This window comes from Physella acuta, unplaced genomic scaffold, assembly GCF_028476545.2.
Source record: "Physella acuta isolate Inbredline_101_S28 unplaced genomic scaffold, ASM2847654v3 ptg001295l, whole genome shotgun sequence".
In the NCBI taxonomy this organism is placed as follows: Eukaryota; Metazoa; Mollusca; class Gastropoda; family Physidae; genus Physella; species Physella acuta.
This window is the reverse complement of record NW_026732810.1, coordinates 19,962-35,025: the sequence shown is the minus strand read 5'-3', so window position 1 is coordinate 35,025 and position 15,064 is coordinate 19,962. Positions and strand designations below refer to the sequence as shown.

The 15,064-nt window shown below is 42.6% G+C and overlaps 1 protein-coding gene across 1 annotated transcript; it reads left to right on the top strand.

Moving 5' to 3' along the window:
• The first annotated feature begins 8,019 nt into the window (after positions 1-8,019).
• On the top strand, positions 8,020-13,751 carry LOC131958143 (uncharacterized). The gene is made up of 2 exons (XM_059323031.1): positions 8,020-8,371; positions 10,551-13,751. The coding sequence occupies exon 2, from the start codon at positions 11,050-11,052 to the stop codon at positions 13,324-13,326; it is 2,277 nt and encodes a 758-aa protein (XP_059179014.1). The 5' UTR covers positions 8,020-8,371; positions 10,551-11,049; the 3' UTR covers positions 13,327-13,751.
• Positions 13,752-15,064: the final 1,313 nt, after the last annotated feature.

Below are 15,064 nucleotides of genomic sequence, written 5' to 3'. Positions count from 1 at the left end.
TATTACTATACTTATTGTTATTTGTCTTATTAAAATTTAAATCCATCGACAAAGCCCCCCCCCCCCCCCCCCCCCGAAAAAGTTTTACCGCCCCCCCCCCCCCGAACGAAATGAAATTTATATAATTTATATAGAAAATATATACTTTTAACAGTGTCCGCCCCCCCCCCCCCGAAGAAAGTTTACCGCCCCCCCCCCCAAAAATTTCAAGTGCCCCCCCGGAGAAAAAAGTCTGGAAGAAACACTGACTTTAATGCACACACATAATAGTTAGCCTACCATTGCCATTTTTTTTTTCTGTCCAGGATAAAAACTATTTTTAGATTTTTTAAAAAATATTGCTTAGGCCTAGGCCTAGTTATCTAAACTAATGGTATCATAAAATTCATCATCGATATTGAAAACGATAAAAAATAAAATACAAATTTACATTTTCATAATCAAGCAAATCTTGAACCTGTGTGTATTTATTTTAAAAATTCTTAATATATTTCGATGAACATTTAAAATTCCGATAACTTGGTCGGCATTTATTATCATCTTCAATAGTATTAAACTAGCTAATGCCTAATACCTGAGTGTAGTAATATTCTTTCAGTGCAACGTGTGCATGTATTCAGGGGGAAAAGAAATAGTTTAATGTGCACCAACTTGAACCGGAATCGGATGTACACAAAATGGCCGGCTAAATCAGAGTGCTCTTGTTTATTTATATATGTAGCTGTGTTTGTATCGATTCAAATATGTAATTATTCCCGAATAAAAAGAATTCATCTACATAAATAAATAAAAACAACCTCAGAAACAACGTAAGCACCTAAATATTGGTTTACATTTACGAATAGGAGAAAAAAAGAACGTATTTTAGTTGTTGATTGCCGTACTAGGCTCACGTAGCAGTGGTAAGGCGAGGCTGTCATGATGGTTGATTGAATACGCTGAGTAGCACAACAGATCAGGATGCCGTATCAAACAGATCAGGATGCCATATAACATAACGGACCATCTTGCCGTATAACATAACAGATCAGCATGCCTTATAACATGACTGATCAGCATGCCTTATAAAACAACATACCTGGACGAAAAACCTACAGGTATTTGGCCGGAATCTGATAAATAATTACCTTGTAGACGCAGGATTATTAATTAGCCAATTAAACCCAGAGAGCTGCCATAAAGTTTTTATCAAGGAAAAAACAAACGTCGGTTAATCCAATGTGTAAACAAACCCTATTGTCTTGATCACATGATCATGTTTACAAAGGGTGGACTAAACCTATATGAACATAAATTTGCTGCTTACACTACATACGTGTGAAGCATTTATCCTGTGGCAAGTTTTCTTCTTATATGTGTTTCACAATGTCTACAGTGGTGGAATTTATAAGTGCCTGTCTTAAGGAACATCTAAAAGGGATACAAAAAATTTAGACGTGTTGAAATGTTACAGATTATTCCAGTTTAAACGAGATCCGAGAATCGAAGGTGTATCGAGATATGACTATCACAGTTTTGTCGTCACCTGAGAATCATAGTTCTTTCGATACCAGAGAATCATAGTTGTTTCTATACCCGAGCATCAAACTTGTATCGATACCCGAGCATCAAACTTGTATCGATACCCGAGCATCACCGTTTGACCGAGAACTGAGAATCCAAGCTTTATCTAGATTCGAGAATCACTGTTTTACCGACATCCGGCTAACGCTCGCATCTTAAATGAGACTCTCCGACGATGTCAGATAGTGAAAAGAATGCTGCGAAAAAAGCAGCGAAAAAAAAACCTGACGCCGGATCCCCGAAGGGGGCCCCATCACCAAAGCCAGGGGGGAAGGGAAAAAAGGACGCCGCAGGATCGCCGTCACCTGAACTGAAGAAGAAAAAAAGCGCTAAAGATGAGACAGAGGACCAGGTGTCTACACTGGCCGAGCAGGAGGGAAGCTTGAGTGAGAATAAATCGAAAGAAACCTTAAATTCTCCAAAAGGAGCAAAAAAGGGCGCGCCCAAAGGTAAGGCTGATGCAAAGGGTAAAGGCAAAGGTGGGAAAGAACCCGGCAAAGAAGCCGGTGGTAAAAGTAAAGGTAAAGCGAGCAAGCCAAAGGATGATGATGAGAAGCCGAAGGAAAGTGAAGACGAGGACGAACCAGCAAGCAGCGATAAGCCGCCAGAGAAGAAAGAGAGCTGTTATGCCCGCTACGGGAGTTGCTCCCGCCCCTACAGCTGCTGCCGTTTCGACAACAGAGTGACAAGGGCTACATCCCCGACCTGTTTCCGCTCTTGTGGCATGCAGTGTGACTCCCCACGTATGAGTCCATGTTCTAGCCGCAAGGAGAGGGCGACACAGTGTGCGTGCAATCGTTCACAGACTAGTTTAGACAAGCCGACTTTCTTCTGGGAGCAGCCGCGTCAGTATACCGCACCAAGCTTAATGCGGTGTCAGTCCCGCTCCCCCGTCCCACGTAACAGCGGTGAGCAATCGTTTTCCTGTTCCCCGCCGTGTTCCCGAACTTCGTGTGAACGCTTCAGGGCGTGTACGAGCTGTTCGTGTCGACCAGACTGGAGACCTCAAACCCTCTCTCGCCCGCGTCCACGTCCTATAAGCTCATGTACCTACCAAGGGGGATCATCGTACTCCTGCCCGACAGAACCAAGCTGCTGTTGTTTGTGCCCAAAGCCGAGACCCGCCTGCGTACCACGATGCCCATCTAGCACTTGCTGCCCGCCGCGTGTACCTCGAGGGCTGATTAAAGACTGCGCACCAAACTTGTCTCGCTGTGCGAGTGGTGCCTGCGACAGGAACGATTACTCCTTATACAACAGAAACTACAGCTCGCCCGGAGACTTATCTCCCCGGTATGCTGATCGCGCCCAGTGGGAGTGCGAGGCCAGGGCGGGGCTGTCCACCACGGAGCTCTCACCGTCAGGGATGAACGTTGTCTCCTCCACCCAGCGACCCGACAACACGTCCACCTCTGTAAGCAGAGTTAGAGACGCCCAGGCCAGTGTTCTCGACGCTGGCTCAACCCAAGCCCCCACTTCGAACGCCGGCATCCGGTTGTCCACCAAATCCAGCTTCAGACAGAGGGACAACCCCAGCCCTCAGAGCGTTTCGGCAGAGAGAAATGAAAGTGAATTCAGAAGAAGCTTGTCAGCCAGAAGCATGTCACAGAGATCTTGTGCCGACAGGTTGCACACCTCTAGCCGTCCAGTGACGCCTGCCAGCCAACAAGAGGGGTGGTCGCAGGGGACGTTTCACGATCAACCCGGGTGGGGCGGGAGTGACACCTTCCATTCGGAATCAAACCGTCAGTTAAATTCCAGGAACTCTCAGACCGGTATCAACTCAATGTATGACACAGACTATGAACACAATAGTGTATCCCAGAGAGACGCAGCACTGTCTGCTAAGACTGAATCGCGCTTGTCAAAAGCACAGGATGACTCTGATATATGTTATTCCAGCCACAGAAGCTGCTTGCTGAACCGTAGCCAAATGCTACAAACTGATCCCTGTTTCAGTAACCGGTGTTGTAAAGTCGCCAGCAGCTACTGTCAAGCGTCACCTTTACCCGGTAGTACAGCGGACAGCAGCCGTTTATACAGAGATAGCAGGGACGCTCAAACGTGCCCAAGGGTGCCTGCATCATGCATACAGAGGAACGTAGTGGAGTGTGGTACTCCCTCAATAAACAGAAGCGAATACTCGCTGTGTGCAAACACACACGCGTCACATTCAGCACGGGGACAATACCCCACCCAGAGATGCAAATCTTTTGTGGATCGGTCTCACCACTCAGCGACCGAAGATTTGAGCTCGTGTGCTCAACTGAAAACGAATCAGATTTATTCTGAATCTAGAGCGCCGAGTCAAGCCTCCTCGAATGTCGATAGTGATTTAGAAGAAGGGTTTCCCGAAAGTGTCCAGGAGTGTGATAGCGAGTTTACGCGCTTGATAAACGAATCTGGTTGTCGCACTGCAAAGAGGCAATCAGAGCCAGCATACCATGAATCGCAAACAACGACGCAGCAGTGTCCTCAAGTGTTTACTAACTGTGTGTGCTACTATGATGAACCTCAGAGCAAAACTGTACACAACGTTGGCGGAAGTCCACGAAGCTGCTACAAGATAGTACCTTCTCGACAGTACAGACCAGCATCTAATGCTGTCACGCAGGACAGCAATTCGGTTTGTTATCGCCAGAATTCGCCCCCAAAGCCAATGGATGATCATTGGAGAACTATGATGGAGCCACCCAAATCGGTTGCAAATATTGAGTCCCAATTTAGAAGATCTTGCCGAGAAGGTGAACGTATAGAGGACACGTCTTATGTACGGAAGACCCCGTCGTCCCAGTGGTACAACGAGGAAGCCGGCTCTTATGTTGGGTCATCAGTAAGACGGAACAATACCGAGTGTCTGATCAAAACGGCTTCACAGACAGCCTTAAATACGAGCGAGCTAAAAGACACTTCCCAGACACGCCCCTTTTACCAAAGCGCCTACTCATCCCAATGCAACGAAAAGCCGCCTGCGTCGATTTCTTGCATGTCCTTTGCAGATTTAACAGCAGGGACTTCACGAATCAAATCGACGTACAAGCCAAACTCCGCAGAACTGATTGAGCAGGAGAGTAAACCACTTGAACGAAGAACTTACGACTACTGCGCGCCACTTATACCTTCTGTTGCCATGTCGAGACAGGCAGATGGGAGTGAATGTGTCCCAAGGTGTAAAATGGTGTGCGAATATGGTGTACCCCAACAAGATAAAGAGCAGCTCAGTAGAGGCGAAAATCAGGGGTCGAAATTCGAAGTCCCAGCATCCTGCTCAATCAGCAGCTACGCTAGAATGGACATGACAGAACCAGAGAATCCCTACACCTCGCATGTCTCACAACAATACAGTGAACAGGCGAAAGCTGTAGGAGATAGTGGAGCATCGTCACAAGGCGTATACATGTCCGATTCGAAGCTACGCCTCACCTCTCAACAATTCAACGGCCCAAGTTCGCATTCTGTCCGTCAAAGCTCCTGTGTTCGGGCACCCGAGCTGTCACAAGGGAATTTCGTTAACAGTTATACAGCCGCGAACAGCATCCAGAAAGTAGAACCTGCAAGATCGGCGTTGAAACCAACTCACGCTTCTACTGTCTATGGATCTCGCAACAAGCTGCAAAACGAGCGGTCTGTTTCATACGCCCAACCTTCTTTCACGTGTATGCCTAGTCAGGCTAGTTCTCGAAGTGAAATCCAAAACGTAATGCCTGGCTCCTACACCCAACCTTCTAACGCATATATTTCTAGCCAGGCTAATTCTCGAAATGAAATCCAAAACGTAATGCCTGGCTCCTACACCCAACAATCTAACGCATGTATTTCTAGCCAGGCTATTTCTCGAAATGAAATCCAAAACGTAATGCCTGGCTCCTACACCCAACCTTCTAACGCATGTATTTCTAGCCAGGCTATTTCTCGAAATGAAATCCAAAACGTAATGCCTGGCTCCTACACCCAACCATCTAACGCATGTATTTCTAGCCAGGTTAATTCTCGAAATGAAATCCAAAACGTAATGCCTGGCTCCTACACCCAACCTTCTAACGCATGTATTTCTAGCCAGGCTATTTCTCGAAATGAAATCCAAAACGTAATGCCTGGCTCCTACACCCAACCTTCTAACGCATGTATTTCTAGCCAGGCTATTTCTCGAAATGAAATCCAAAACGTAATGCCTGGCTCCTACACCCAACCATCTAACGCATGTATTTCTAGCCAGGTTAATTCTCGAAATGAAATCCAAAACGTAATTCCAGGCTCCTACACCCAACCTTCTAACGCATATATGTCCAGCCAAGCTAATTCTCGCTGCGAATTCCAAAACGGCATGTCTGCATCCTACAACCAGCCTCATAACTCATGTATACCTAACCAAGGTGCTTCACGAAACAAACTCCCAAACGGCAAGGTATCGTCGTGCTATAATAAATCCCCTAGCTCTCATCTATCTAATCAAGCACCAAAAGATTGTTATCCATAACTCCTCTCCACTGAAAATTACAAAGTGTTGATGAATCCCTCCAGGACAATTGGATCTAGACATTGTTCATCGCTGTATTTTTAAAAAATAAAAAGCTTTTTAACACTAGTTTTATTAACAACACTATTTACATTATTTAAATGACAGTTTGCCCCATAATTTTAAGACGATTTCTGCAATGCGTTACCAATTGTTTATTTTTAGATGCCTGACCTTGTTTTCTAAACCTCATTTATTTAAATGCAAACAGTGCCAGCGCAATATTTCTTGGATACTAGTGCGGGTTTTGTACCAGGGTTTCTTCCAGGCATCTCTTCGGCGGAAGGGGGGGGGGGGCTGCCTCCCTCGTCCCCCCACCCCCCCCCCGAAAATATCAAGGCCCCCCCCCCGGAGAAAAAAGTCTGGAAGTAACACTGGATTGTACTCGCTACCGCCCAGACGCCCCATGGAATGCTGTAGGAAAGTCTTGTGTGTACATCAGTAGCCCTCCGTAGTGAGGATGACACCTCTCGGCGACCACCAATGTGTCAGGGGCGGCGGCCGTGCCTCACAATCTTCACTTAAAACAGTTGTTAAGTTTTGTAGTAAGCAAAGTTATCCTTTCATAGCTGTCGGTAGATGGAACAGATGAAGTGTGTATTTTTGTTTCTATGACATTGGCAAACGGAAGGATTATCTGGTCAGCAATATACTCAGATGCCTCTAGTTTCTCTCACAAAGTGAGGTACCCATTAGAGCTGGGTGGACTCAGGGTTACTGAGGCTTGTCATATGGACACCCGAACTCGAGACTTTTAGCTCAGCAGTCGCTCTACTATCCGAGTACGCCGTTCCATTTTAATATTAAGTCTAGTTCTATGTTAAAATAGAAATGGCTGTACTAGTAAAAATCCTTACCACAATTTTTTTGTGTAGTATATTCGTTTTGGGCATTATCTGCTTTCCTGTGATGTATTTTGTGTGATTAATGAAAAGGTAAAGCGCGCTAAATATATATTTAGCTTATTATTAAAGTACTTCTATGTATAGAGTTCTCTACGTGGACAAGACAAGACGCAAGCCGACTATCTAACCCTCCTCCCGCCCCCTCCCTCGCTCTCCAGGCATGCACAACAGACCATATCGCTATGACCCCCAACCCAAAGAGTCTGGTGAGTTATGGTTCACGCCGGATGTTTACAATCGTAGAGCCGGTTCAAATTACTGACGGCTATTAGGGACAGACAATTAAGTTTTTAAACAATTTGAAGCTAAGGGGGAGGGGGGAACAATTTCTGCTTCATATTTTCATTGTCGTCTGTAAAATGTCGTCACTAGGGCGGCTGCTTTCGCGGAGGGGAGGGGGGGGGGGAATAATCGTCCTTCACGAGCTACTGGTAGTGTTTTAAAGCAAAATATTTTCAGCATTGGTTGTGTCGAAGTCAGAAACGATGAATTACTGAAAAGTAGAGAATAAAACAAGTAAATAGCGGCATTGGTAGTGTCGAATTCACAAACGATGAATTACTGAAAAGTAGTGAATAAAACAAGTAAATAGCGGCGTGTGCTACTACGCCGGGGATCCTCTCGTGAAATTATAATCACCCGTTGAACAAGCTGCCTACACTGAGGAGAAAAAAATCTTCGCATATAAATTAACGCAAATAGTGTGAGTAAAATAAAGCGTAAAACTCGTACTTCCTTAACATTAATTACCAGCTCACTTTCGTTTTATATCAAGTAACTTATTGTTTAGCTACATCAAACATTAATAACCATATTAAAATATTGAATGCTAAAGGAAGTGATAAAAAAATTCAACTTTTTATAACACCTGTATTAATAACAAGAAATTCTTAAATTAATTTAAACTATTCTTTAAGAACTCAACCTGTTTGGCGCCTTTGTGTTGTATCACTTTGCACATCACGCTTCGCATCGGTTGATGAATTCCCGAAATCGTTCAGTAAAAAAAAAAATGGAACGGAAGTTGAAGAAACTTTATTTATATATATACAAAATGGCATAATCAATCAAGTAATTTAAAAAAATCTTTCAACATCAAACCATACGTTATTTTTTGAGACTAAAACTAAACACTTGTAGAACTCGATGGCTAGGGTAAAGGAAAGAGCTTATTTATATTAGACGTAAAAAATGACAAAAACTAGGTAAATAGCATGTTAGAAGTTGTTAGTTAAAGTAAATTTACCCGGAAGAACCTACTGTAAAGTTGCAAGTTGAATCGTGTATAGAACTACTACTATATAGCCTGAAATATATCGATACTACAAATACAACCCAACACTTTGCAGTGAGGACTCACTCAGCCATATCAGGATTAGGACGGTAGGTAAGCTAACCACAGCATCTGTGTATGAATCAAATTTTACATACACGCACGTTGTTCATGCGTTACAGAGATTAAGAAATTTAGAATTGTATATTGCTCTTATGAGAGAGACGGTAGACCAATACAGTGTCTATAATTATTTTTTCTAGTTTCGCAAGACTTGGGGGACAGAATAGGGACAAGTGTTTCTTTCAGATATTTTTCTCTGGGGGGAAGGGGGGGGGCACTTGAAGCTTACAGTGGGGAGGGGGGGGGGCGTCGACGCTGGTTGGAGTTTATATTGTGCATATAAAATCTATTTCCTTGAGGTTTAGGGGGCGCGGTTTAGGGTTTAGGATGTAGGTACCCTCCCTCTCCCCATCCCCCGAAGAGATACGTGAAAGAAACTCTGAAAGGCACCATGGTAAAGGTTACTTGCAAAAAAAATTCGATTTAACCTTCCAAAGTTTTAGAAACTAATTCATAGATACTTATGTAATTGTGATGGGTATATTTTAAATAGCAGACTTTGTAGCTGATATCTGCTTACTAAAACAACGTTTTGCTTTTCCCATTCAAATGATTTTGTGAAACCGAAGTCAGAATTGAACAGTCAGTTTATGATACTTGATGTTGTATATATGTAATAAACATCAAGTTTTAGATCGACCTTGTAATTTCTAGTTCCTACAAGCTGTAAAATATAATAACACGAGTCCTTAAAAACAGGGAATACGGTAATAAAATTAAACAGCATGTAGTACCTAAATCCCCAAACTGATGTTCCGATATATCATGTTAGCCCATACTTGGTGTACTGACGCAAACAGATATATTTAGCAATACGTCAAGCAGCCCAGCCAGTTGTGGTGATAAAACTGTTGTGGTCTACCCTTTTCATGTCTGACACAGTAGCGTAGCGAGGGGGGGGGGGGACATATGTCCCCGGGCGACGACCTTAGGGGGCGCCAAAATGGGTTGGAAAAATAAATTAAAAGGTTGAGAGGGGTGCAAATCGAAAGTTTGAGGGTGGTGCAAATCGAAATCTCGAGGGAGGGGGTGCAAATCGAAAGTTCGAGGGGGGTGTGCAAATCGAAATCTTGAGGGGGGGGGGGTGTGCAAATCGAAAGTTTGAGGGGGGGGGGGGGGTGCAAATCGAAATCTTGAGGGGGTGCAAATCGAAAAGTTTGTCTCCGGGCGCCGGGAGGGGTCGCTACGCCTCTGGTCTGACAGATTCTCCCCTGTGAAATATAACGACAGACACAGTTCCAAGTTCCATGATATATTTTAATTATTATAACACAAGTTAAATTTTCTACATCTAACTCCACTATATCTAAGACACTACACTACTACTTTCTAAAAACCAATTTAACAATACTTCAAATTCACTCTATCTCTTCAACTTTAACTTCCTACTTCTACACTGATTTCCTTCTCGATTGTTAGCTATAACCTCGACTAGATAGTCGATGTTTGCAACAGCCGCTAATGCTAATTGTTAATTGACCAGCTGACAGTGACAAGTAACTGATTGGTTGGCTATTCGATTGGTGTCTACCTATCTCAACTGTCTGACCAATGGCTATCTCCCCTCCCTCGTCTGTTTATATATTTCTAAATGTATCTAAGCGCGTCATCACGGATATCAACGAAAATTTTACTTTTACCGAGTCTTGCTGAAAATAGGCTTCAATTGTAAAAACTTGTACCGTTTTTGGGTTAACGGTATTTAAAAAACTCGTTTGAATGTCATATGTTGTATTATTATGTTACAGTCTATTATTGTAAAATTTAGGTACGATACCATAAATAAACTGTGAACTTATTCGGTTTCACGGTAACCTTTCTTAGTGTCTGCTAAATACCCTTAAATTTAAGGTAAGCTACTGTAAATAAAACGGTAAAATGTGTTACCATATTCTGATCTCAAGGTAAATAACAGTATAAAAACGGTAAATTGTTGTAAATTAAACGGTAAATTTGTTTTACCATATCCTGATTTCACGGTAAAATACTGATTAAAAACGGTAAAAAACGTGTTACCGTTTTTTTTAAATCACGGTATGGTACCATATTTTTATGGTAAGTTACTGGCAACTGAGCTGCCAGTAATTAACCGTGATTTTACGGTGAAAATTTTAACAGTGTTTTAAAACAACCCAGTAACATTTTTTTTTTCTGTTTCATATTCTTCTAGCATATAAAGATGAACAAAAAATAGTGAAAAAAATCTCGGACTTGTCTGGTCAAACGGTACATAAGATACCATGCACTGAAATAGGAATGTGACTTCTTGCTGGCAATGCTACGCGCGAGAGTAGCATGAGCCAAGATGAAACACAAGTGCGTAAGGATCTATTTACTGCCTGGTTCTTCGACCGTAGTTTTACTCGCGGAGGAATTACATTAATCAAGTCTGATCACATGATATCCAGGGGTTGCCATGTTGTCTTTTGTACTTATCGAAATTGAAAGATTTCTTTTTCTCACATCGTTACAAAAACACTGCAGTAATGTATCTAGCTGTTTGGGTTTGTCTGACATGATATTGAAGCACACGATTTAACTCAGTCGGCATAGTCTAAAGGAGCTCTGGTATTCGGACGTTTTGTGTACGATCAATTGCTGTAGAGGGAGGTCTAAAGAAGAAAATGTCTGCAATTTAAATCCCTAACGGAATTCATGGCAACGGAAATATGTCAAAGAAGCCAACATCCAAAACAAACGTCAAGCCAACATCCAAAACTGATGTTAAGGCAGCATCCAAAACTGATGCTAAGAAAACCTCCAAAACTGATGCTAAGGACAAGTCCAAAACTAATGTTAAGGATGCGTCCAAAACTGACGTTAAGGACAGTTCTAAAACTGACGTTAAGGACTCTTCTAAAACTGATGTCCCTTCAGCATCAGAAGGCAAAACTGCTAAAGAGAAAGATCCCAAGAAAACCACGTCACCCGAGCAGTCTGACGATGAACCTCCGCAAGGCGGTCGTAAACGGCTCGGGTCCGTCTGGGACGCTCACGACACATCGAATCTACAGGAGTACTACCTCGGCACCAGGGAGGAGACCCACGGGGCGATGCTGGAGGAGACGTACCCCAAAGAATATTCCGTTATACAATCCTACTCGTATGAGTCAATTCCCGAGGAGGAGGTGTTAGAGAAACAATCAAGCGGAGATAAAGAAAAGCCAAAGAAAGAGAAAGGCAAGGAAAAAGTTGATAAAAAAGGCAAAGAAGCAAAGAAAGAAAAGCCCAAAGAAAAGAAAGAAGACGATAAACAAACAAAAAAAGAAGACGAAGGCCAAGAAAAGAAAAAAGATGACGATATCTGTAAAGAAAGAGAAAAAAAATGTGAAGATATCTGTAAAGAAAGAGAAAGGAAAAAAGACGATATCTGTAAAGAAAGAGAAAGGAAAAAAGACGATGTCTGTAAAGAAAGAGATAAGAAAAAAGATGACGATCTCTGTAAAGAAAAAGAAAAGAATAAGGATGACGATGACGATGACGATATCTGTAAATGTAAAGGAAAAAAAGAGAAAAAAGAAGACGTCTGCGAATATACGTGTAAGAAGAGAGAGTGTTGCCATTTTTGCGATAGGTGTGCAAATCCCGAAAAGTACCAACAGCCGCTGCGGCGGATATACCCTCGCTTAGAGTATTGTCTTATCAAATCTATGCCCCCGTCAGCTTCCTCGTACGAGTTTCAATCAGGTAGAAATTTCTTCGACTACCCCAGTACGAGTTCTTACCCCGCCTACCGTGAAAACCAATTCCAGCCCGATTTTGACCACCAAGACGTTTCCTATCATTATCGAGATCATTTCTGGCAGCAGAGATACCTGCCCAGGACACAAGACACGCGCGGCTATCCTTCAGATTCGTACGATCAATTTCTTGTTCGTTCGGCTTCAGCAACATCCGAACGGAAAGCCTACTCCCGCCAGCCTTTGAGAAACAGTAGTGAAATATTAAACAACCGCCAACCGGCATACACGTCGCGGGGACACCTGGGCGCCTTGCCATCTCAACATCAAGGTTTCAGTTCACCAAGAAACGACTGGCGACCCGCACCCCAAATGCTCTCGCGTCAAAATACCTACTCGCCGCCTTCTGATTGGAGGCCTGTACCATTAATGTCGTCATATCAAACCGTCCCTTCGGCTTCGTGTGCGTGGAGGTCTCCGCCTCAAGAGACTCAGCAAATAAGTTCACGGTTCGCTGATTGGGAAAACCCCAGTTCATCAAGGGTAAGAGATGCGCCTCAAGCTGGCTTTTCACCACTGAGAGATGCCAGTTTCAGACAGCATGCGGAGATATCAAGGCGTCAAGATGACTACGGGCTGCGAGCAGAAAGTAGAGGACAGCTCACCTCATACCCCACGAGAACAGAAGATCCATGTCAAAGGGCGTTTACACAGGGAACTGACTGGAAAGCGCAAATTCAAGCGGCTTGTAAAAGCCCTCTTCAATCTCCTTGTTACATTCAAATAGAACGGATGTCTCCACGTCAAACTGCGTTCCCCCCTGAAATAGAACGGATACCTCCACGTCTAACTGCGTTCCCCCCTGAAATTGGACGGAAAGCCCCTATGAAAAGGGCTTGCTCCCCGGAAATTGGATGGCATACCCCATTGCAAAATGCCTACTCCACTGAAATTGGACGGAAAGCCCCTATGAGAAGGGCTTGTACCCCTGAAATTGGATGGCATACCCCATTGCAAAATGCCTACTCCACTGAAATTGGACGAAAAGCCCCTATGAAAAGGGCTTGTACCCCTGAAATTGGATGGCATACCCCATTGAAAAGTTCCTACGCCCCTGATGTTGGACAGAAAGCCCCGATGAGAAGGGCTTGTACCCCTGAAATTGGATGGCGTTCCCCATTGCAAAGTGCCGGTTCCCCTGAAATAGAGCTTCCAGCCGCATGTCGAAATGCTTGCTTACTACAACCAGGCCGGACAAGACCATGAACGCCACACACTGCCTCACACATTCACTCACACATTCACTCACACATTCATTCACACATTCACTCACACATTCACTCACACATTCACTTACACATTCACTCACATATTCACTCACACATTCACTCACACATTCACTCACACATTCACTCACACATTCACTCACACATTCACTCACACATTCACTCACATATTCAGACAAAATATCTCACGGATAGTAGCCGAGTGACTCAAATCTTAACCTACGCACAAATTTAAAAACCATCAAGAATGTAATCAAAATCATCTGCTTACACCAGTCGTATTTAAACATTGACTCCGCCCAACGATAATGTACTTTCAATAAAAAGGTAAATAATTTGAAGCTGATATCTTTAGATATGTTTATGTTGTTAGACTAAAAAAAATCTAATAAAAAAAATACTTGATTGAGAAATTGTTGAAAGTTTTTGTTACCTCATTTTAATATGGATCTATTTAAAATAAGATTTAAAAGTTAAACGTGGATTTTTTAAAGCGAGTGAATAATTTCCAGCTCAAAGGAATGCCTATAGCTTTCTTTGAAAAAGTTAGGGTATTCACATTATTTTAATCACTATGGATGTTACAAAATAAATAGTATGTTGGACAAAACCCCATTTCGGCGCCCGGGGCGGACTATCAACCTTTGTCCCGCGCCCCACTAATTTACATATAATTATTCACATGGGCAAAAAAAAGCGCCCCCTTCCCCGATGTTACTAGTCACTATCCCGTAACGGTTTTTATTATTATGTCACAAAATTGCTGTAGAAAACAGTTAAATTTGTCAGAAAAGTAAAACAGTAGTCAATTGTCTTAACTTCTGCTGGGTACCATTCAGTTAAGAGCTTTATAATTATTATTTTACCCCTTTTGGTTCAAATTTTTCGCAGGAAAACTCACAAATATTAAATTTCCAATACACAGTAATGTAAAAATTTCACACACCCATACCCACATAAACAATCAACCATCGACGCTGGGGAGAGTGGGTAGGAGGGGGGGGGGGAGAGAACTTGGTCTAAAGGGGATCTAAAAATATTTCAGCTACGTCACACATGGTTGACTAGATCTGTTATGCCGTTATGATGAAGTAAATATACATAACTGGGTCGATTTTGTCAGCTGTTTTATTTTTCTTTAATTGTCCGATATGTAATGATGCTATCAGATGTAATGATGCTATCAGATGTAATGATGCTATCAGATGTAATGATGCTATCAGATGTAATGATGCTATCAGATGTAATGATGCTATCAGATGTAATGATGCTATCAGATGTAATGATGCTATCAGATGTAATGATGCTATCAGATGTAATGATGCTATCAGATGTAATGATACTCTCAGATGTAATGATGCTATCAGATGTAATGATGCTATCAGATGTAATGATGCTATCAGATGTAATGATGCTATCAGATGTAATGATGCTATCAGATGTAATGATACTCTCAGATGTAATGATGCTATCAGATGTAATGATGCTATCAGATGTAATGATGCTATCAGATGTAATGATGCTATCAGATGTAATGATGCTATCAGATGTAATGATGCTATCAGATGTAATGATGCTATCAGATGTAATGATGCTATCAGATGTAATGATGCTCTCAGATGTAATGATGCTATCAGATGTAATGATGCTATCAGATGTAATGATGCTATCAGATGTAATGATGCTATCAGATGTAATGATGCTATCAGATGTAATGA

Excerpts from the sequence above, each read along its gene's own strand:
- LOC131958143 (XM_059323031.1), top strand. The coding sequence starts at position 11,050 with ATGTCAAAGAAGCCAACATCCAAAACAAACGTCAAGCCAACATCCAAA.